This window comes from Macrobrachium nipponense, chromosome 39 (genome assembly GCF_015104395.2).
Source record: "Macrobrachium nipponense isolate FS-2020 chromosome 39, ASM1510439v2, whole genome shotgun sequence".
Classification (NCBI taxonomy): domain Eukaryota; kingdom Metazoa; phylum Arthropoda; class Malacostraca; order Decapoda; family Palaemonidae; genus Macrobrachium; species Macrobrachium nipponense.
In genome coordinates this window covers 22,071,767-22,094,266 of record NC_061099.1, presented here as the reverse complement: position 1 = coordinate 22,094,266, position 22,500 = coordinate 22,071,767, and the positions used below count along the sequence as shown (strand labels likewise).

The window sequence follows — 22,500 nt, the reverse complement described above, 5'->3', positions numbered from 1 at the left end:
CCCCATGTTCCTCACTTGGTTCATCTTTCGATATTTTGTGATCATGCGATCATCGTTTTGAAATCTGTTCTTGATTTTGCTTATGAAAATGTATCCAGGCATTTTAAAATCCCATAGGGGGGTTAGGGCCGTCAGAGCATCTCATGCGGTGCACTGTAGGTATTACTTAAGGTTCATTGCAGCGTGCAATTAAGGTTATTTTTAAAGATTCCTATCCGCCATTTCTCTCGGGGTGTTCCTTAATTAACTTACCTGTGTTTCACGTTACTCAAGCTTTTTTTTCTAATTTTCCTTTGCCTCCTCTAACTCCTTAATATTCTTTTGAAGCTCGAATTTCAAGTCATTGTCCCCTGTTTTTGGGCATGTTTCATATGAAGAGGGTTCATCTTCTGAAAAATAATAATAATAATAATAATAATAATAATAATAATAATATAATAATAATATAATAAATGTAATAATAATAATAATATTTAACCACTGGTTCATCCGATTTTCGAAATTTTGTGCTTTTGTGAACTTCATATTGAAATGCGTTCTTGAACTGGCGTATAAAAATTTATATAGGTATTTTTTTTAATCGCTAAATTTTTTTCAAAATTCTCTGCATTCGTAAAGTCATTTTGAAATGCGTTCTTGCTTTGCGTACAAAACCGTACCCAGGCATTTTTAAAATTGCGTTTTTGTTTTTGCGTATAAAAACTTACCCAGGTATTTTTAAAAATGCGTTCTTTGCGTATAAACATTTTTAAAACGCGTTCTTGATTTTGCGTATAAAACTTATTCTAGTATTTTTAGAAATGCGTTTTTGATATTGCGTATAAAAACTTAGTTTTTTTTAAATACGTTTTTAATTTTGCGTACAAAAACTTACCCAAGTATTTTTAAAAATGCGTTTTTGATTTTTGCATTTTAAAACTTCCCTAAGTAATTTTAAAATTGCTTTCTTGATTTTGCGTGTAAAAACTTCCCCAAGTCACTTTAAAATTGCGTTCTTGATTTTCCGTATAAAAACTTACCCAGGTATTTTTAAAAATGCGTTCTTGATTTTGTGTAAAAACATTAACTCAGGTATTTTTAAAAACGCGTTCTTGACTATGCGTATAAAAACTTACCCAGGCATTTTTTAAAATGCGTTCTTGATTTTGCGTATAAAAAACTTAACCAGGTACTATATGTAAAGATGAGTACCTGCTTCGTCACTGCGTATACTTCATAAACTGGTTTCTGTGACCTCGGCTTGCTACGCATCTGCGTCCTGGTGCTTTTGACACATGAATGCAATAAAGCGTTCGAGTTGTCTCTGGGGCAACTCCGGAATCGGACGAGTTGCTTTTAAGTAAGATATTAGGATACTTTTCGTATAAGCTGGAATTTTATAATGGCTCACTTTGCTAACTTGGTGTCTTTTTTTTTGTTTTGACTGGTGAGCTTTCTTAAGTAGCATAATGGGAATTTTTTTTACCTATTTTCAACATTATTATTCATAAATATTCATATTTGTACGAATTTCCGTTCGTTTCCCTTTTTCCAACGCTTTTAAATTCCTTTATTATTCTCAATCTGTTGTAGACACAATACAGTGAAAAATGACCATGCAATGTAGAAAAAGAAAGAAAAGATATATCCTTTCCTAATCAATCTAGTCATCGCGTATGCTTCACAGAGAGAGAGAGAGAGAGAGAGAGAGAGAGAGAGAGAGAGAGAGACTGCTTTAAACATATAATAAAACACTAATATTTAAACAACAGAGGGAAATATTTGTGTTGTGGTCTGAAGAGAGAGAGAGAGAGAGAGAGAGAGAGAGAGAGAGGAGAGAGAGAGAGAGAGAGAGAGAATTTTAAATAAACATTCAACAACACGAACATCTTTGCAAAAGAGGTAAATTATGTCGTGTGGAGAGAAGAGAGAGAGAGAGAGAGAGAGAGAGGAGAGAGAGACCTTACCTTACTTACAGACCTTACATCTTGTTTTCGGGTTGCCCCAGGTCCCTCAGTGTGAGGCACCTCTAATGTCTACCAGAGAGTTGCTAGTGCATCTTCCGTATATTTTGCATCTTCCAACCTTGGATGGTCTGGGATGCAGCTTAGATATTTGTCGAGCTTATTCTTAAACACATCTACGCTCACTCCTGATATATTCCTCAGATGAACTGGCAACGCATTGAATAGACGCTGCATTGTCGATGCTCGTGCGTAGTGGATTAATGTTCTGTGTGCTTTCCTTATTTTTCCTGGTATAGTTTTGGGCACTATTAATCTACCTCTGCTTGCTCTTTCTGATACTTTTAGCTCCATGATGTTTTCGGTAATTCCTTCTATCTGTTTCCATGCCTGAATTATCATTTAGCGTTCTCCTCTCCTTTCTAGACTATATAATTTAGGATTTTGTAGTCTTTCCCAGTAGTCAAGATCCTTAACTTCCTCTATTCTAGCTGTAAAGGACGTTTGTACACTCTCTATTTGTGCAATAATCCTTTTGATAGTGTGGGTACCATATCATATTGCAATATTCAAGTGACTACGAACATACGTTTTATAAAGCATAATCATGTGTTCAGCTTTTCTTGTTTTGAAGTGCCGTAACAATATTCCCATTTTTGCTTTACATTTTGCCAATAGAATTGCTATTTGATCATTGCATAACATGTTCCTATTCAACATCACACCAAGGTCTTTAACTGCTTCCTTATTTGTGATTGTCTCATTATTAGGCCCCTCTATGCATAGAGAGAGAGAGAGAGAGAGAGAGAGAGAGAGAGAGAGAGAGAGAGAGAGAGAGAAATTTTTAACATATAATACAAAATACCAACATTTAATTATCATATAATACAAAACACCAACATTTAAACAAAGGTGGATATTATTTGTGTTGTCGTCTGGAGAGAGCGCTCACAATGGGTTTACCAGGCCAGGAGGCTTGGCAAATATAGATGATAATAATTCTGACGCCTTGGCTCCTTTAAAAGTCTTCCGAATTTGACTGGTTACAATGGCCTGTGTTTTCATGGTGCAAATTATAATTGCATCTCGTGCGATTAACCCGTTGCGCTGGTCATGATGACTTGTCTTTGTATTGCATCAGCCACTTTCTTTTTTTTAAGCAGTTTTTTTTTATTGCTTGACGTTCGTACGAGGACGGGGATAGGTTAATTTATTATGTACATGTTTTATTGAATATACGATATACATACTCATATATTGGTGGTATCTTTGAAATATATATATATATATATATACACACATATACATATACATCTATTTATACATACACACACACACACACACACACTTCACACACACACACACACACACACACACACACACACATATATATATATATATATATATATATATATATATATATATATATATATATATATGTAATAGTGTGGCACAGTGTCGTTATTCCAAAAGACAATAACTTAATAATACTTAAGAAAAAGGCACGAAACGGATAATAAGAGAAGAGAAAGAGAAAAAAGGGATAAGATAATGATTTTTTCTTAGCGAAGGGATTTTGTTACTACAAAACATTAGGCTTTTAGCCATCAGACATCTGGTTTTCATCTCCCCCAAAAAGCCTCTGTCCGTACCGGCGATTAGTGACCAACAAGAGATTATGGTCGATGAGGGATATCGCCCAGGCATATTCGAGAAATTGGAAACTACTCTCATTAGCGCCTATGACTAATCGGCGTTCCTTTCGTGAACAGGTCAGAGAGAGCCATCTGGCATACGTTAAAAAGGAATTCTATGACCCGTTGTTAGAAAGAGGGAAGTACCAAATTCTTAAAAGCTCCACCCTCCCAAAGGTAGGCCTCTAGTATCGACGAATCAAAAGCCATGAGTGTTGGTCATAAGACAGCCCAAAAGGGGTATCAACGAATGACCTATGAGGTCACCAAGGGATACGCCCCTAAGAAGCCAGGACATGAAGAAGGAGGCGTATACAAATTCAGAGCCTACGAATCATTGTAGAAGGCATGACAGGAAGGCGGTCTTGTATAATGTCTGTAGCCACTAACACACAAAAAGTCTTTCAGAAAATGCCACACCCAGTCAAAATCCCAAAATCCAAAGGCGGGGCTAAGGAGATTTCAACTGAACAAAAAGGCGAGACAGAGAGAGAGCAGGCAGAAAAGGGAGCAGAGAAAAAAGGGGAACAGAGAAGTCAAGAGAGAGAACAACCGGGGAGCCTGAGGGGAGAACTGCAGTGGCATGGCCGTGAAACAGAGAAAGACAGAAGAATCCCCAGAAGAAGAACAGGTGCAAAAGTGTGGTGTGCGAAGCAATCAAAGACAGTGAAAGTGACAATCAATACTCAGTAAATTTCCCTCGTGCCTATAGACTCGTAATTGCAACAAGTGCCAATTAAGTTTTATCAGTCCAAAAGCCCAGTAACTCAGAAGGTGGAAAAACACTTGTAAGAACCCCTAACGAAGAATAAAACGTAATTTGTATGAATATATCAATTTCATTTCTCATCTAAAAGTAGAACCCTTCCTTTTAACGAATTCCAGATTAAGAACATTGAGCAAGACAAGAAGAATTTATATAAGCCTAATTCCCCAAAGTACAGCCTCCACGGCACACGTTACCTTAGATCTGTGCAAAGAAAGTAAGTACCGTCACAGATTTATTGGTGGCAGAGCGATGGGATACGATGAGATAAAGATTGATATAGTGACAAGATTAATTGCTGTCGAGCGGTGAAGATAAAGACAGCAAGAGAAATGGTGATCAGAGACACGAATGACAGTTAAAGACAGCGGCCGCGAAACAGAATCAAAAGTTTAGTGTCGGCATAAGAGATTTCAATTCATTCAGGCCACTCGAAATAGAAAGTTCTCCCCAAAGACAGTTATCAGTGCTTCCCCAAATACAAAGACAGTTACCGAGTCGTAACAATAAAAGCACTCCAAAGTAGCCACCCACACTTTGCGAAGAAAAGCTCCACTCCGAAGAACAAGAACAATCGTTCTACCAGAAGATGAAGATTTTGAACGCATAAAAATATATCAAGAGGAAAGAAAACAATTCCGAAAACGCATCCGTCAACGCAATCCTGCTCTGAGAGGAAAGAAGAGAGAGAGAGAGGTCCCCTTTTTTCGAAGAGAAGAAGAGAGAGAGAGAGAGGGGGAACCAACACATCATTCAACGCGCTGGTAGGCGAACGCAAGCGGTCAGACGTAAACCCGGGTGCCGAAGAAGACGAAAGAAGTTAAGTCCAAATAAATGTCCCCACACTTACATAACATTAAACTCTATTAAAAGTAAATTACGCGATTAACATTTCAGTTAGACAATTTCTGGTATTTCAAGATTAAAAGATTTTCACTCTGAACTTTTTTTTTGGCAACGAAAACTACGATATTTCATTTTACTAATTATAACTAATCAGCTACTAAGACCTTTTCCCGAACATTTGTATTTACTAACCAATAACTTTAAATTTTAATTTGAATTTTGATTGTGTCATTTTATGTTATTTTTTTGTGATTTTGGTTGTTTTGTGATTTCTTGTACTTTGTTTTTTTTTTTAGTATTTGCTTTTTACTTTTATTCGTTACGTCGAATGAATGTTTACTTGTTTTTATTTTGTTTGTTTAGGATAACAAGGGTAATTCACGGGAGGTCTCTCGTTAGCGTACACTTTACGGTCAGTTCAGTATCGTTTTACCAGTACTGTTAAGATTTTTTGTTTTTGTTGATGTTTAAGAATCGCTTACAGGTAACGTAAGACTTTGAGATATTTCTGGGGAAAATTCTTTTATTTTATTTTAGTGATCGAATACTTAAATAAAACAATTTATTGTCATTATCATTATTTTCTTTTCCGTGGGATATTACTGTCATAATTTGATACTTTTAATGATACTCAGTAACTTAAGAAAAATTTCCATTAACGAGTCGATGGTCAAAGGAGACCGAACTCCTTATCAGAACATAAGAACGCCTGTGCTCACGAGAAGTCAAACAAGGAATTAACCATGCCGAGGTACACAGTCCGCGAATTCGAGCGCAGCAGTAATGGGAACACAGAAGGGACATGTAATTAATCACATAGCTAAATTTTTGCGGAAGAAAGAAACGGCCAGTAGCTTGTAACTTAGAGAACTGGATAGAGCAAGTGGGAGACACGCCTAGATAGCATAACGGGGACAGATAGAGAAAAGCTTATTGAAGCCAGAGTTATCTTGATTTGGAAGCCGGAGGAGACTTAGAGCGATACGTCCACTTAAGACGTATCGCTCTAAGTCTTAAGATCTTAAGAATTGGGAAGAAGTTGAAACGGTATTTTAGGAAGGTTTATTCCACGTTGGTGAAAGAGATCCATTTACTAGCTTGGCAAGGATAGTGCGTCAATTTAAGTTAAGACGAAGACGTTATCAAGAGTTTAGCTCTCAGTTGTATAACAATATGAATGAATGGGGGGTAACTTCATGGAATCCACAGGTTGGATAGAGGTAGAAGGAGGCAAGCAAAAATGCTAATGAGTCACGTTAAAAAAATATTTAGACTAGCAATAATGATTGGAAGCCTGCCACAGAAGTCATTGCAAGGATGACCCGTAAGTGGGAGACCTCCGATGATGTAGCAGAGATTGAAGAAGAGGAACAAAAATCCTAGGTAGAAGACCTGAAGGGAATCCTATATACAGACCTTTAGTCGCTATGGACAAAAGGAAGAGGTCCAAATAGATCTAGGACACCATCTAGAAATCAGAATAAGATGCCAGGTAAATCTTCTCAAGGAGGATTTTCGACAGTCACGTGTTATAAACTGTCAGAAGAGAGGACATTATGCCAGTGACTGCCGAGGGATAGCCTTCTGTCCTTTGCCATAGAGAACAGGACATAGTGCCCGAGAATGCAGAAATAAAGATTTGTTTCAGCTCCTAGAGGTAGATCTCAGTCGAGAGGCAGAAGTAGAACAACAATAGTCAATCTCCCCCAGCTAGAGGAAATAGGGATTCCGTCCCAAATAGATATGCTAATCAAACAGCAAGTATAGGGTATCAACCAGTTCAGTCAATGTCAGACGACCCAATGGAAATTTTCTGCTTACTGGTACATGAATCTTCCTCTATAACAGAGAGAATGTCCGGATGTCAAGGCTAAGCCCAGTACACAGGTTAGCAAAGTTGATGTAGAATGAATATAATTATAGACCATTATTTCCAGCACATGTCGGTCTAGAGAAACCTATTGTTACATTCTTTTGATACAGGTAGTCCTAAGAATAATAATGTCAGAAAAGGGTGTATCGGTTGTATTTTTCTCACTTAAGATTGAACACAGCGGTAGATTGTAGAATCAACAGACGTCCAGGGTAATGATATCCACGTAATTGGGACAGTTAGATTTTCCATTCAGGCTAGGAAGAATTGCTCTAAGAGAAAATGTTCTGGTAGCCAGAGATATACAATTAAGCTTTTGCTCATTTGCTGATAGGTTATCCAACTATGGCTAGACAAGGGATAAGCATTGATGCCCCTAGAGCAACTAGTGATTAACAACGGTCGTGAGATTTCTAGAATACCAATATGCAAGTCAATTAAAAGAACCAGACTCAAGAGAATCCCACACTGAAAGGTATCTTAAAGAAGGATAAGACAGAGGGAAGATATCCGGAATGCATCACGAGTTCACAACAGATCATTAACCTCTTAGAATCAAATCAATGCACTTATTTAAAGTTAGAAAGGGAATTAAGACTTAAACCAGGAGAAAGTACGTGGGTAGAATGTACAGTAAATCCAATTTTTGAAGGAAAGGAAATTCTCACGCTTACTGAAAAGTCGCAAGTAAACGGAATACATTATTCTTCTAGTTTACACGAAGTCAGACAGAGCAAAATAGCATTACAGATTACGAATAACAGAGGAGGAAAGGTTAAATTAACACCAGGTACAGAGATAGGCCTAGCAGAAGTATATTCCATACCTATCCGAGTTGTAGAAAGGGAAACGGTAGCAGCGATCAGTAAAGGAAATGAAAATTATGCTCAGGACATAGAACTGAGAAGAGCTAAGATAGGATTTCATTTAAAGGACATTAAGGAAAACCATGTTAGAGAAGAATTCATAGACTTACTGTGCGAATATAAGGATATAGTCGCTCTAGACGGCGACACCTTGGGAAATACACGCGAAATAATGCACAAGATAGACATTCCATCAAACACAAAGCCAATCTACATACCAGCCTATAGAGTAGCACATTCCCAGAAGGAGATCATTGAAAGAGAAGTACAAAGAATGAATAGGCAAGGAATAATAGAACCATCTAAATCCCCATGGTCTTTTCCACTTTTGCTAGTTCCTAAAAGGGACAAAACTTATAGAATAGTTGTGGATTTCAGAAAATTGAACCAAATTACTGAAAATGATCCTTATCCAATGCCGTCAATGCGAGATCTTATCGCCACTATAGGGTCCAAGAAGTACTTCACCACAATAGATTTATTGCAGGGATTCTTGCAAATCCCTCTAGACGAAGAAAGTAAACCTTTGACTGCTTTTTCCACTAGTAACGGCAGATACCAGTATGTAAGAATGCCATTTGGTCTAAAGTCAAGCCCGGTAACTTTTGTAAGATTAATGGATAAAATTTTGGGCGATTTACTAGGCAAGGACGTACACTGTTACATAGATGATTTGGTAATAGCAACAGACACTATAGAGGAACACATAGACTTAGTCAGAGAAGTCCTAAAGAGATTAAGAAAAGCCAACCTGAAGCTTAAATTAAAGAAGTGTAACTTCCTTAAAAGGAAAATAGACTACCTTGGGCATACACTAAGTGAAAAGGGCGTAGAAAGTAAACGAATTAAAGATTAAGTTAATCAAGGAATATCCTACACCTCAGTGCAAGAAGGACGTAAAGTCATTCTTAGGTTTAGCAGGTTTTTACCGCAAATTCATAGGGAATTTTGCAGTCATATCCGCACCACTAACTGAACTTTTAAAGGAACACGTATCATTTGTATGGACAGACAAGCAGCAAGAAGCATTCGATGAATTGAAAGAAAGATTAACACATCCCCCAGACTTTGGCAAAGAATTCTTTTAGCCACGGACGCAAGCCACATCGGTATAGGAGCATGTTTAATGCAAAGACAAGATAATAAGTATAATCGATAGCTTATTACAGTAGGAAATTTAAAGCCTCAGAAGTGAAACTACTCAGTAACAGAACTCGAGTCTCTAGCTATAATAGCGCTTTAAAGCATTTCAGATATATCATTTTTGGTTACAAGATAACCGTGTCACGGATCATTCAGCCGCAGTAGAAATGTTAAAGACCCTAATTTTTCGGGACGAAGAGCCCGTTGGTTCATGACAGCCCAAGATTATGATATAGAGGTGAAATATTGTCCCTGGGAAGACGAATAAGGTAGCATATGCATTATCAAGATGTATCACAAGATAGTTATAAATATGATAAGTCAAGAAGAAGAAAGGAATGAACGATGTGCAATGACATAAATGTACTCACCATGCACTATACAGAGGAGCTTTCCCGGCAAAAATTTCATAAAAGAACAAGAAAGAGATGAAGATATAAGGGAACTGTTTTAAATACGTTAGAAAACGAAAGAAAACACAGCCAACAAGAATTAACCGAACTAGGTAGGAAGGTTGGATGTCCCACAGAATGCACTAACGGACATAGATGGCGTATTAATTTGATGTGTCACGAATATGATCCATTTGGTCAATTTCTAGGTGTACTGCACAAAGGTTAGTACCTAAGAGTCTAAGAAACAAGGTCATTGAGCTTAATGCACGACGATGACATGAGAGCTCACCCAGGAAGGGATGAGACATTAGACTAATCCAGAGAACTTTCCATTGGAAGGGAATTCACAGGATGTTAGTAATTATGTGAAGAGCTGCAATACATGCAAACAGCTACAAGGAAGAACAGACAAGGAAGTACCACTAGGGAAATATCCTATCCCACAGACTCCTTTCGAAAGAGTATCTATTGATCTTATCACTAATCTTCATACCACGAGTAAAGGGAATAAGAATATACTAGTATGTATCGACGCGCTCACGAGATATTACAGAGTTGGTACCACTAACTAGTAAAAGTGCCAAGGAATGTGCAACCGCTCTCTTTGATAAGATATTTTGCAGATATTCTGCCCCAACAGCTCATTATTTTCTGATAATGGGACCGAGTTCAACAACTCGTTAGTTCAAGAATTTGTAACGCCTTTAAGGTAGAAAAGGTAGCATACGCCGTATCACCCAGCTAGTAATGGCTTAGTAGAAAGGAATAACAGGAAGGTTTTAGACGTATTACGTCACACAGTTGGACAGGATCCTGACTGGGACGTCAATTTACCTTTAGTCCAATTATCATTAAATGCAAAGGCATCATACGAGTATTCGTGCAACTCCATAAAAGCTTTGATGGGATATGAACCCAGATTACCTTATGCATGGCTGAATCAGCCAATACAGCTTAATTATTCTGAAGATATCATGAAGATAAGACGGAAACTTTAAAGTAATACACAAGCAATTGCACAAGAATTTAGAAGAAGCCCAGCAGAATATGATAGAGAAGCATCAAGAAGGGATTAAGGCCTGTAGACTACAAGAAAGGGGATGAAGTCTATATTAAGAAGGAAGAAAGTTTAAAAGAAGTGGTATTAATTATAAGTTAGCCACAAAATTTCACAGGACCATACAGGTCGTAGACGTACAAGAAACTAAGATAAAGGTTAAGAAAATGAATAACCAAATGCCTTCCACATATGCTGAATCATTAGAAGAAGAAGATTTTGGATAACAAATTAGACAAGGTCAAGAGAACCAAACCAAAGAAGTCGAAGAATCCAAAATGACAGAAAGACGTCAGAAGAAATTCCAGAAGAAGGAACTAGATATAACCTAAGAAATAGAAGAGTCACTTTTCAGTGAAACAGAAGAACAAACCCATTAATTCATCCATTATTCCCATGTATTTATTTGATTTCTTTATTGCTAAGTTTACCTTCATCGGTCGACTTAGGAATAATCTTTTATTGTTACAATTCTTACTTTAATTAGTCGGTTTGTAGCAAGAATTTTTTGAGTTACGTGCACTAACTTCAAATTAATTTTGACTTGAAGGGAATTATTTGGGTATGTAAGAAACAGTTCAATGCGCAGTATAAGATTTCAGACGTATATTAAGTTTAACCGTTCCATAAGAACATTCTTAGAAGTAAAAGAATAAATAAGACGGGTTAGATAGACATTAAGAGATTTAAGATAAGAGAATTCGTTTCAGAAATGACTAAGATATTGAAGGGGTAATTAATACACTTACTTTGCTCAATCCATAAGATGTTGATTGATGAAAACTTACTAATAAGATATTAATCGAACAAGATAGTAGTTGTTGAAAACTTACTAACAATATAGATTGGTGAAACCTTAACTAATTGTTGCCATAGTAGAAGAAACCTACAAGTATTAACCACTAACCGGTTCCTTTAACCGAGTTTGCCAATTTTGTTGTAGTATCAAGCAGTGAAGTTATATGGTTTAATGTACAAGATTACTCAGAATTACAGTAAGAATGTCCAATGAAATTTTGCATAAACACAATACACAATCTCAGTAGGAAAGTTCAAGGACACACTTGTTATTGCATACAAATACACAAGGATATTTTTCTCCAAGGACTTGTCTCCAAGCAGCAGGTCGCAGCAAACAAGAAGCCATCAAATGTCGTCAACAACGAGCGAAATTTATTTTTCCATAAAGAAAGACGATATCCACCTAGATAGAATAGGACTGAGGACTGAACCAATCATGTACTGTAAACTTGGATAGTTACCATTATTTTTTGCTTCTACCATGCATTTATATAACTTTTGTGACTTAAGGGCTTATGTATGTTTAACTTTCAGTTTTCTTGTTTTTTTGGTGATTTATTTATGTTTGCATTCAGTTTCACGTTTCTTAATGTGATTTATTCATATTTGAATTCAGTTTGATGATTCTTTTAATATTACTTAATCAAGTATTTGTTCATATTTATATTCAGTTTTTTAGTGATTCTCTGAATATTACTTGCTCAAGAATTTACTCATGTTTACATTCAATTTTGATTGTTTGCCCTTAACGTTACTTAATCAAGGATTTGCTCATGTTTACATTCACCTATGATGTTTTTGAGTTTAAAGTTTCAATATGATTTCCAAGAAGCATAAGTTAGAGTCCTCTTGTAGGTATATATTTGCTTCAGTTTAGTTAACGCTGTCGGAGTCAGCGAGGTAGCGGGCCGAGACTGTAATAGTGTGGCACAGTGTCGTTATTCCAAAAGACAATAACTTAATAATACTTAAGAAAAAGGCACGAAACGGATAATAAGAGAAGAGAAAGAGAAAAAGGGATAAGATAATGATTTTTCTTAGCGAAGGGATTTTGTTACTCAAAACATTAGGCTTTTAGCCATCAGACATCTGGTTTTCATCTCCCCCAAAAAGCCTCTGTCCGTACCGGCGATTAGTGACCAACAAAGAGATTATGGTCGATGAGGGATATCGCCCAGGCCATATTCGAGAAATTGGAAACTACTCTATTAGCGCCTATACTAATCGGCGTTCCTTTCGTGAACAGGTCAGAGAGAGCCATCTGGCATACGTTAAAAAGGAATTCTATGACCCGTTGTTAGAAAGAGGGAAGTACCAAATTCTTAAAAGCTCCACCCTCCCAAAGGTAGGCCTCTAGTATCGACGAATCAAAAGCCATGAGTGTTGGTCATAAGACAGCCCAAAAGGGGTATCAACGAATGACCTATGAGGTCCCACCAAGGGATACGCCCCTAAGAAGCCAGGACATGAAGAAGGAGGCGTATACAAATTCAGAGCCTACGAATCATTGTAGAAGGCATGACAGGAAGGCGGTCTTGTATAATGTCTGTAGCCACAACTACACAAAAAGTCTTTCAGAAAATGCCACACCCAGTCAAAATCCCAAAATCCAAAGGCGGGGCTAAGGAGATTCAACTGAACAAAAAGGCGAGACAGAGAGAGAGCAGGCAGGGGAGCAGAGAAAAAAGGGGAACAGAGAAGTCAAGAGAGAGAACAACCGGGGAGCCTGAGGGGAGAACTGCAGTGGCATGGCCGTGAAACAGAGAAAGACAGAGAATCCCCAGAAGAAGAACAGGTGCAAAAGTGTGGTGTGCGAAGCAATCAAAGACAGTGAAAGTGACAATCAATACTCAGTAAATTTCCCTCGTGCCTATAGACTCGTAATTGCAACAGTGCCAATTAAGTTTTATCGTCCAAAAGCCCAGTAACTCAGAAGGTGGAAAAACACTTGTAAGAACCCCTAACGAAGAATAAAAACGTAATTTGTATGAATATATCAATTTCATTTCTCATCTAAAAGTAGAACCCTTCCTTTTAACGAATTCCAGATTAAGAACATTGAGCAAGACAAGAAGAATTTATATAAGCCTAATTCCCCAAAGTACAGCCTCCACGGCACAACGTTACCTTAGATCTGTGCAAAGAAAGTAAGTACCGTCACATATATATATATATATATATATATATATATATATATATATATATAGTATATACTGTATACAGATATATTGTAGCCCGTTCTCGTTTCGAAGTGAATAATCCGTGATAAATGTAACACCAAAACACAACTTGCATATTTCGGTACAGTAAGTAAAAACGCTACTCAGATTATATTTCACACTGTGATTATACAGTTACGCATTCATCGCGAGTTATTCATGTCGATGAAGAATAACAACCTGTTATATTGGATTTAATTTAAAGAAATATCTCAGAAATTAATTTTTTCTCATTTCTAGATCTTAACGATTTTTCCTAATCACTTTGACATTTGCTCACACACACACACACACACACACACACACACAGAGAGAGAGAGAGAGAGAGAGAGAGAGAGAGAGAGACCTTACCTTACCTTACCTTACTTTACAGATAAGGTCTGTGTGTGTGTGTGTGTGTGTGTGTGTGTGTGTGTGTGAGCAAATTTCTTAGTGATTAAGGAAAATCTTTAAGATCTAGACATGAGAAAATTAATTTCTGAAATGTTTCTTTAAATTAAATCCCATATAACAAGGGAGAGAGAGAGAGAGAGAGAGAGAGAGAGAGAGAGAGAGAGAGAGAGAGAGAGAGAGAGAGAGTAGTTATTATTTATAAAATAATCATTTATCTTGAAGACATTTCATTGTAGCAGATGTTTCTTCGGATATAATTTTTTTTACAGCTCTCTCTCTCTCTCTCTCTCTCTCTCTCTCTCTCTCTCTCTCTCTCTCTCTCTCTCTTTCATACGCAAATCTCCTTTTGCAAGGATTTTTCTTTCCCACACACACAAACACACACACACACACACTCACACACACCACAGCACACTCCTTTTTCACAGATGTTTATCTTACACACAAACACACACTTCATGTTCTTCTCTTCTTCTAACACTGTAATGCCCTTCAGCCTTTGCTGTTAGTCCATAGGACCTCTATAGCTGCTAACACTTTGGTATCCTTTCTCCTTCCCTATAAATCCATAGGACGTCTATCACCACTTGGATTTGCACCAGCCGGATGCCCAAACATTCTTCCACAAGTAAGGGTGCCCCTCCCTTGACCGTGCCCTGGGGGCCACTGGTATCATGTGCTGAAGTTGTGTAGACAAATAGGTGATCATCGATTGTAGCTGGTAGATCATTTTGGCAGACAGGTTATTCCTCTCTTCTGGGTCAGCTGATGTAAATGAGAAAATACATTGTTAATCTCTCTCTCTCTATGTACGTTTTTTTTTTTTTTTTTTTTTTTTTTTTTTTTTTTTGTCAAGAAGCAACAGTTGTGTACGAACCACGCAAGTTCTTGTATCTAAGTGTCTTCAGGAGGGGAAGGTATTCGTGTTGAATTTTGAGATAAATAAGAAAATACAGAGTTAATTTTATTGTGTAAAGATTTCTTTACTAGCAAGAAAATGTATGTGTACAACCCACGTTAAATTCTGTGTGCAAGCATCCATAGAATTGGAACTTATTCGTATTTTTCTCTCTACTGAAACTGTCTAGTTGCAAACTGGTTCGATTCTGCACAAAGGAAGCACATTTTGGTGAGACTGATTCACCCCTTTAAGTAGCTGAACTGTTTTGAGAATTTACAGAATCAGTAAGATAGTTTGGCATAGTGGAACATCATTTTGACTAAAAATGTTGAGTCTGGATATCTCTACGGCAACTTTCCTTCAAGTGAAACTTTATCATTTGTGACTGACTGGACTCCTGAAGTCATAACCTTATCAAATGAAGCTAGAGTTCATAGTATTTCAAATCACCATCATTCTTACCTTTTACATCGAAAAGTCTAATCCTCGTTTTTTCTGTTATGAATTTCCCCAAAGTGTTCAACACTTCGCTGTCCCATTCGAGCTTCGGGTGGTTCTTCATATCTCCCCATCGCACGAAAGTTCTCTTGCTTGATTCTTTATCCACATCTCCATTCTCATAGAGTGACCTGCTACTTCTTGAGTATCCATTGTCTGCATCGTTACTTTTCTGTGCACTCACTAATTTGTCAGGAGAATCAGTGCCTACGTCAGGAGAAGCAGTGTCATTGTCAGTGGCATTATTGCCGTCGCCAGGCGAATCGGTGCCCTCCTCAGAAGGGGACTTGTGGGTTGTGTTGACGTACTCATTATTTGAACTTATTTCCCCTGCGCTGACCTCTGCCGCCCTGACCTCATTGTTATTGAGCTCTAAAGGAGCCCCTGTAGAGTTGCCTCGTTCCTTGACTGAATCCTCTGCCACAAAAGGCTTTGGTCTCCAGGGTTCATCTGAAGATGGGGAAGAGGAAGCCCACTTCACTGAAGCCACGCTCCCGATTAACATCTTGTAGTCACTGAACCTGTTGTGAAATACAAAGACCCTGCAGTAGCTTTTCAAGACTGAGTCAAAAAACAGAAAGCTGTGTTTATAACATATTCACAACTTATTCAGTACTAAATGACTGATGTTAACGTTTTTTTGAGTTGGTTTCCTGGTTACATTATGAGTAGTGACTGTGGCTTAACATGACTACTGATAGCATTGTGAATTTGAGGGGCTATTTGCATGGAACTAAATCCAAAGAGCTGTAGTAATGTCTGTATGCAGCAATGATTCTATAACAGAAAGATGACCAAGGCATCAAGAAGTGTCATCTACTATTATCTTAACCCCTTGGACAGTTTTGTTTTGTTTTTAATATGGAATTTTGTCTTGCAAGCCTGATGTTGAGAATAGTGTGTTAATACTTTAATGGGAATTGCATAAGCTTTGCTGACATTCAAAGGTGTCGTCTGCTATTATCTAGGCCTCTTGGATTGTTTTGGTTTTGTTTTCACAGCATTTTGTCTTGCCTGTACTTTTCCATAAAGCATTAAGATCTTCACATGAATTATTGATATAAAGTGTCATTAGGAGTGATTATTACTGTTAAATTGTAAATGAGTATGCTTTAGGTTTTTCTAGAGAGTATACACCAAGACAGTCTTGAATCTATTCTGAACGGTTTTCAAGGATTCTGTATTCATGATTGGAACTTCGTGCACTTCTTCAAGCAAATAGCAACAAAATTTCATGTACCAATTTATTTGATACGAATTTCTGCAGAAGATTTGGTGGCTCAACAGTCTTAGGACACCATCTTTTCCAACATAAGATCTTTGTTTCAGAGACACTTCATCTTGAGCAATGTTTTCTAGCTACGCTAATGCCTAATGGTTTATGGAGAACCCAGCTTCCCGGGAAAAGGAATTTGACTTACCTCACAGCTGCCTGGAATTTCTCATCATTTTGTATGTTGCAGATCATCTTGTCTCTTGGATGGTCCGAGTTCCCGTTGAAGGCATCCCAGTGACTGATTCCGTCAACTTGAGGAACCTTTCCACCAGCTATGTCAATGATTGTGCTGAACCAGTCTGTAACATGGTGCATCCTGTTGGGGGAAATGATTTAGTGCACCTCTGATCAGAGAAGTTTGTATCAGTTACGCAGATTCAGATAGAGTAAGACAAGGTGTAGGCAACTATATTCTGTTTTTTTTCATCTGTCCATCTGCCTGTGGTGTTTGCGCATGGTAACACTGCGTCCCGGGCTTTAAATAATATCCTATTTCGAATATTAACGGTGTAATTTGCATATAGTAAATTATTAAAACACTTTTCAGTTGCAAATGTACACCCAGATATCCTTTTGTTTACCTAAAACTTAGACATAGCATACCTATTTAAAGCCCCGGAAGCAGTGTTACCATGCGTGACCACCACAGGTGGATGGACAGATGGAAAAAAAAACAGAGTATAGTAACTGAGCTTTGTGTGAAATGTCGTAAAGTTAGCAAGAAGATCTTTACCACTTTTGATAGTCTTTATCAAAGCCATTCAGAGTCGTACCTTGAAGCTACCGTCAATTGAAACTGTTATTTATTTTATGCTACTTACTGATTAGTGACTGTACCAGGGTTGAGTAGAAGTGGAGAGTGAATGAAAGCAGGCGCTCTGATCCCTCCTTCCCACAGAGTAGCTTTTCCTCCTCGAAGTGGCCAGTTGCTTGCCCCAAATCTGATTGGGCCTCCATTCTGGCAATAATCAAAGGATATTTGTATAGTTTACTGTCCTTAAACAGTTCTGAAGTGGTTTCATATAGTTTTTTAATTGAGTGGTAACTATTCCAGGATGTCTGCAGAGTGTTATCTGTGTGAATCTAGAGACATACAGTTGTTTACCTTTAGGGTGCCAACTAGACAACTGTAGCTCATGGGTATAATATAGCTCATATTAAAATAAAAAAAACTGCTTTAACTGTGTTCCCTTATATCTATAATATAACAACGACAGTCTTCAAGTGTAGGTATGCCCTTAAACTCTGGATGAATAGTTTATGAGCCTTAACACTAAAACCAATTTACATCAGTTGTGAAGATGATGACAGAGTTGTTGTAGTGGCCAGTTTCCTCAAGCGCTGTAACAAGCCTTCCCACTGCCTCGTCCATGGCCGTCACCATACCTGGAATAGCAGATCTTTTTAGTAACCAAGAGAAGTATTTCAGAATTGGTTAATTTATTGTATTGATGTACGCTATAATACAAAGAGACTTAATGGTGCTCTCTGGTTTTGCCTAGCTGAGTAGGTGGGTGACACCAGGTACCAGGAAAAGAACACGGCTTTTCCTTTCTCCACTGACCTAAGTACAGTCTGCGGTTGGTGTCCTTCACGTAGCTGTAGAAGTCTGAGTAATTCTCGGGAACTTGTAGAGGGGAATGGACACTCTGGAAAGCCAGGTACATGAACATGGGGTCCTTTGGGTTGCGTGATCTCACGATGTCCTCGGCAACCGATCCAAAGAGGTGCTGTACAGATTAGAAGAATTTTTAGGAAAGTGGAGCTGGCGCTTTTCAGTGCACGGTGAAATAAGCTAAAATCGCTAAAATATGATTTAAGCTTTCCATGTCGAGTAGGTAAGATGGTGTTACTCCAGTATCCTAGAACTTGTTAAAATGCCAGAAATCTGAGTAACGTTGTTTAACTAATTTACGTTGAAAAGACGAGGATGGAGATGCAATTCTTAGAAATATTAACAGGATAGAGAACGTAATGTAGGTATATAGTAAACCGAACTATGCAAAGTCCTTTCGCCCTTCTTAATTGTTCAAATGTTTATTAGCAACACTTACCAAAGTTTAGACTTGTTACCAATGAAGTTGGCATTAGAGATTTGATATAACTTGAATGTTATGAAGATTCACTATTGAACCCCTCAAATGATATAAAGACCTATATTACTCACGGTAGAGTACTGCCCAGATTTAGTGTCATCAGGTTCAGTATTGTTTCTCAAATCCAGGAATTCCATTGAGCTTTCTGAAAAGAAGATATTCAGAATTAGACTGTCATGAGGCATATATTTTAATTAACCAGAATTCTACTATTGATTATCAGATATTTGATGAGCGTGGACTTTAGTACACGAAATTTAGATTCTCACTTGATATAGTCTGCAAATTAGATAGTTGTTCTAGTAGACGTTTAGCTGGGGCGTTAAGTATAAATTACTTTTTTTTTTAAATAATTTTCGTTTTTGTTAAGTATGTTTAGATCACTTGAGATACAGATTAAATTGTTAAGTATGTTTAGATCACTTGAATTGTTAATTATGTTTAGATCACTTGAATTGTTTAGTATGTTTAGATCAATTGAGATACAGATTAAATTGTTGTTCTTGTAGTATAATTCTCTATTTTTCAAATAATGTTCGTTTCTGTGAAGTATTATGTTAAAAAGGGTTAAATATGACAAGTCTCCACATATGCTAAATTTACTTAATTTAACTGAAGAATTAAGTATAACTTCCTGTTTTTTAATAAATCTTTGCTTTTGTGAAGAAATATAGTGTTAAGAAGGGATATATCTGAAGTGTCTTTTACATATGCTTAAATTGATTTCATCACTTTCCCCACATTTAATTTGAGAATTCAAGTATAGTTCCCTGTTTTTTTTATTAATTTTCGTTTTAAATAAAATTTTAAAAGGGATAAATCTGATGTGTCTTTGTCATAATGCTTAATTTAAACTGATTTCACCACTTTCCTCACATTTAACTTGAGAATTCAAGTATAGTTCCCTTTTTTTCTATTAATTTTCTATTTTTGTTAAGTATGGTGTTAACAATGGTTAAATTTGACGTGTCTTCTTCACATTGCTTAATGTTGAAAATGGTTAATTTTGACGTTTCTTCTTCAAATTGCTTAACGTTAGAAATGGTTAATTTTGACGTGTGTTCTTCACATTACTTAATGTTGGAAATTGTTAAATTTGACGTTTCTTCTTCACATTGCTTAAAAATTAAATTAATTTAATTATTTTCCCCACCTTTCTCTCCTTTCATGGGCGTAGCTCTCTTGTGGGTGTAGTGGTCAGACGCCCCCGTGTAGAATCCGTAAAAGGTATCGAAGCCTCTTTTCAGAGGCGTATAATCCCACGAACAGAATCCTAGGTGCCACCTGGTGAGCAGAGAAATAACCAGATTATTATTATTATTATTATTATTATTATTATTATTATTATTATTATTACTCTTTAGAAGACGAACCCTTTTCATATAGGACAAGCCCACATACAAGGGCCATTGACTTGAAATTGAAGCTTCCAGATATTATTATTATTATTATTATTATTATTATTATTATTATTATTATTATTTATTGATGTATGAAAAGAAATAAAAATAATTGTAGTTCTTATTGTTTTCAAAAGAAATAAAAGATTATAATTATTATAACGATAAGAATAAATAAAAGATTATTATTATTATTATTTAGAAGATAAGCCCTTAGAATAACTCTGAAATCTTTCCTACTCACTTTCCAATAGCATGAGTCTCGTACCCAATGCTTTTGAGGTACTGCGGCAGCATCTTCGCCCGGAGTGGCACGCCCCTAGGTTCTGTCGGTCTGATCACGCCCTTCTGTAAGGCCAAAGGTCGTCAGGAACTTGTAAATAGTAGACATGAAGTTAATAATAATAAGGATGATAGTAAGATTGAAAAACTTTCCTCTTTGGGATTTGAACCGCTGACATGTCATTTGCCAGGCTACTAGAACTGCTGGCATGTCATTTGCCAGGCTACTTGAACCGCTGTCATGTCATTTGCCAGGCCACCTGAACCACCAACATGTCATTTGCCAGGCTACTTGAACTGCTGACATGTCATTTGCCAGGCTACTTGAACCGCTGACATGTCATTTGCCAGGCTACTTGAACCGCTGTCATGTCATTTGCCAGGCCACCTGAACCGCTGACATGTCATTTACCAGGCCACCTGAACCACCAACATGTCATTTGCCAGGCTACTTGAACTGCTGACATGTCATTTGCCAGGCTACTTGAACCGCTGACATGTCATTTGCCAGGCTACTTGAACTGCTGACATGTCATTTACCAGGCTAGCAAAGTAGCCACTCAGCCACAGGAGGAATAATGTTGACATATTGGATGTCATAATAATAATAATAGTAATCTTTTATTTCTTTTTATGATAATAATAATAATAATAATAATCTCTTATTCCTTCTTACCTGCAACCCCATTTTGAATGGGTACACGCCCGTCATGAGGGCGGCTCTGGTGGGCGTACACGTGGGCTGGACGTAAGAATAATTCAGTATGACCCCATTCATGGCGAGGTCTTGCATGTGGGGCATGTAAACGTTGGGATTATTCCAAGAGACGTCATTCCAACCTGGAAAATCAATAGAGGTGAAAGTTGCATTGATTTGCGACGGGATTATGGTCTCTATGGCTTGTTGGATAGATAGAATTAAGTATACAGTATTTGAATATAGAGATAGAATCAGCAAATATAGAATATTTACATGCAGAATTTGGGCCAAAGGCCAAGCGCTGGTTTCTATGATGAGGTCATTCAGCGCTGAAAGGGAAATGGAGACTAAGAAGGTTTGAAAGGTGATATAAGAGGAAATGTTTTTGCAGTTGCGCTGTGAAATGATTGTTAGAGAGAGTGGAATGTCAGCCGGAAGAAAGAGACTATGAACGGAGGTACACACCGTAAGGGGCTAGTGCTGTCAGTGCACGGTGACAAGGGGTAAAAAATAAAATGTCAAAAATGACAGATATTAGTGTTTAATCCATAGTTTTCGAGGTCGCTAGGATGAATAGACACACTCCCGATGCGCTTTAAATCCAGGTTCAGCCCCGATAGGCATTAGTAAAGGTTCCTGCGGCGTCCCTTCTTCAGCCCCTAGCTGCAGCCCCGGTCATATCTTTTGCTGTACCTCCATTCATATTTCTTCCATCTTGTTGTTATCCATGCTCTCCTAACAATGATTTCATGGTGCAACTGTGGTTTTCCTCCTATTATACTTTTCAAACCTACCTACTCTCAATTCCCTTTCCAGCGCTGAATGACCTCATAGGTCCCAGGTGCTTGGTCTTTGGCCCAAACTCTATATTCCATTCCAATCCTGAACGGAGGCACAGTAAAAGGAATAGAAGAGGTTGCAGTTAGGGGTCTGAGGGAGGGACGTTATAAAGACCCTTCGGTAATGCCTGTAGTGCACCACATGAGTTGCGCTGCCTTTGGCTTGTTGTTGCATAGAGTTTTATTGGGTGGAGCTGGTCACTCAAGGATCTTGGTTCTGCAGACGTGAGTTTTCAAAGTCTTGAAGGTAACAACGAAAACAATGTGTTGTTTTATTTGTAGCTTTATTTGTCAGTTATTTTGAAGAATTTTCATAAGTTGCATTTTAACAGTATTTTCCCATTCTCAGTTGATCCCTGATTTCACAAGGTGCACTGTAGGCATTACTAAAGGTTCTTTGCAGCGTCCCTTCGGTCCCTAGCTGCAACCCCTTTCATTCCTTTTACTGTACCTCCATTCATATTATCTGTCTTCTTCCATATGAATAGGGTTCATCATCTAAATAATAATAA

General features: G+C 37.5%; 1 protein-coding gene across 1 annotated transcript in view; it reads right to left on the bottom strand.

Annotated features, from left to right (window-relative positions):
- Positions 1–13,888: 13,888 nt before the first annotated feature.
- LOC135210196 (arylsulfatase B-like) overlaps positions 13,889–22,500 on the bottom strand; it is a 14,573-nt gene continuing 5,961 nt past the window's right edge. The window contains exons 3-12 of the mRNA XM_064243030.1: positions 21,126–21,290; positions 20,412–20,515; positions 19,921–20,051; positions 18,839–18,912; positions 18,236–18,401; positions 17,960–18,057; positions 17,493–17,629; positions 16,817–16,987; positions 15,360–15,916; positions 13,889–14,761 (exon numbers count right to left, since the gene is read on the bottom strand). Coding sequence (XP_064099100.1) covers positions 14,577–14,761; positions 15,360–15,916; positions 16,817–16,987; positions 17,493–17,629; positions 17,960–18,057; positions 18,236–18,401; positions 18,839–18,912; positions 19,921–20,051; positions 20,412–20,515; positions 21,126–21,251 — 1,749 coding nt within the window. The 5' untranslated portion in view covers positions 21,252–21,290 and the 3' untranslated portion in view covers positions 13,889–14,576. The remainder of the gene's footprint in view (positions 14,762–15,359; positions 15,917–16,816; positions 16,988–17,492; positions 17,630–17,959; positions 18,058–18,235; positions 18,402–18,838; positions 18,913–19,920; positions 20,052–20,411; positions 20,516–21,125; positions 21,291–22,500) is intronic.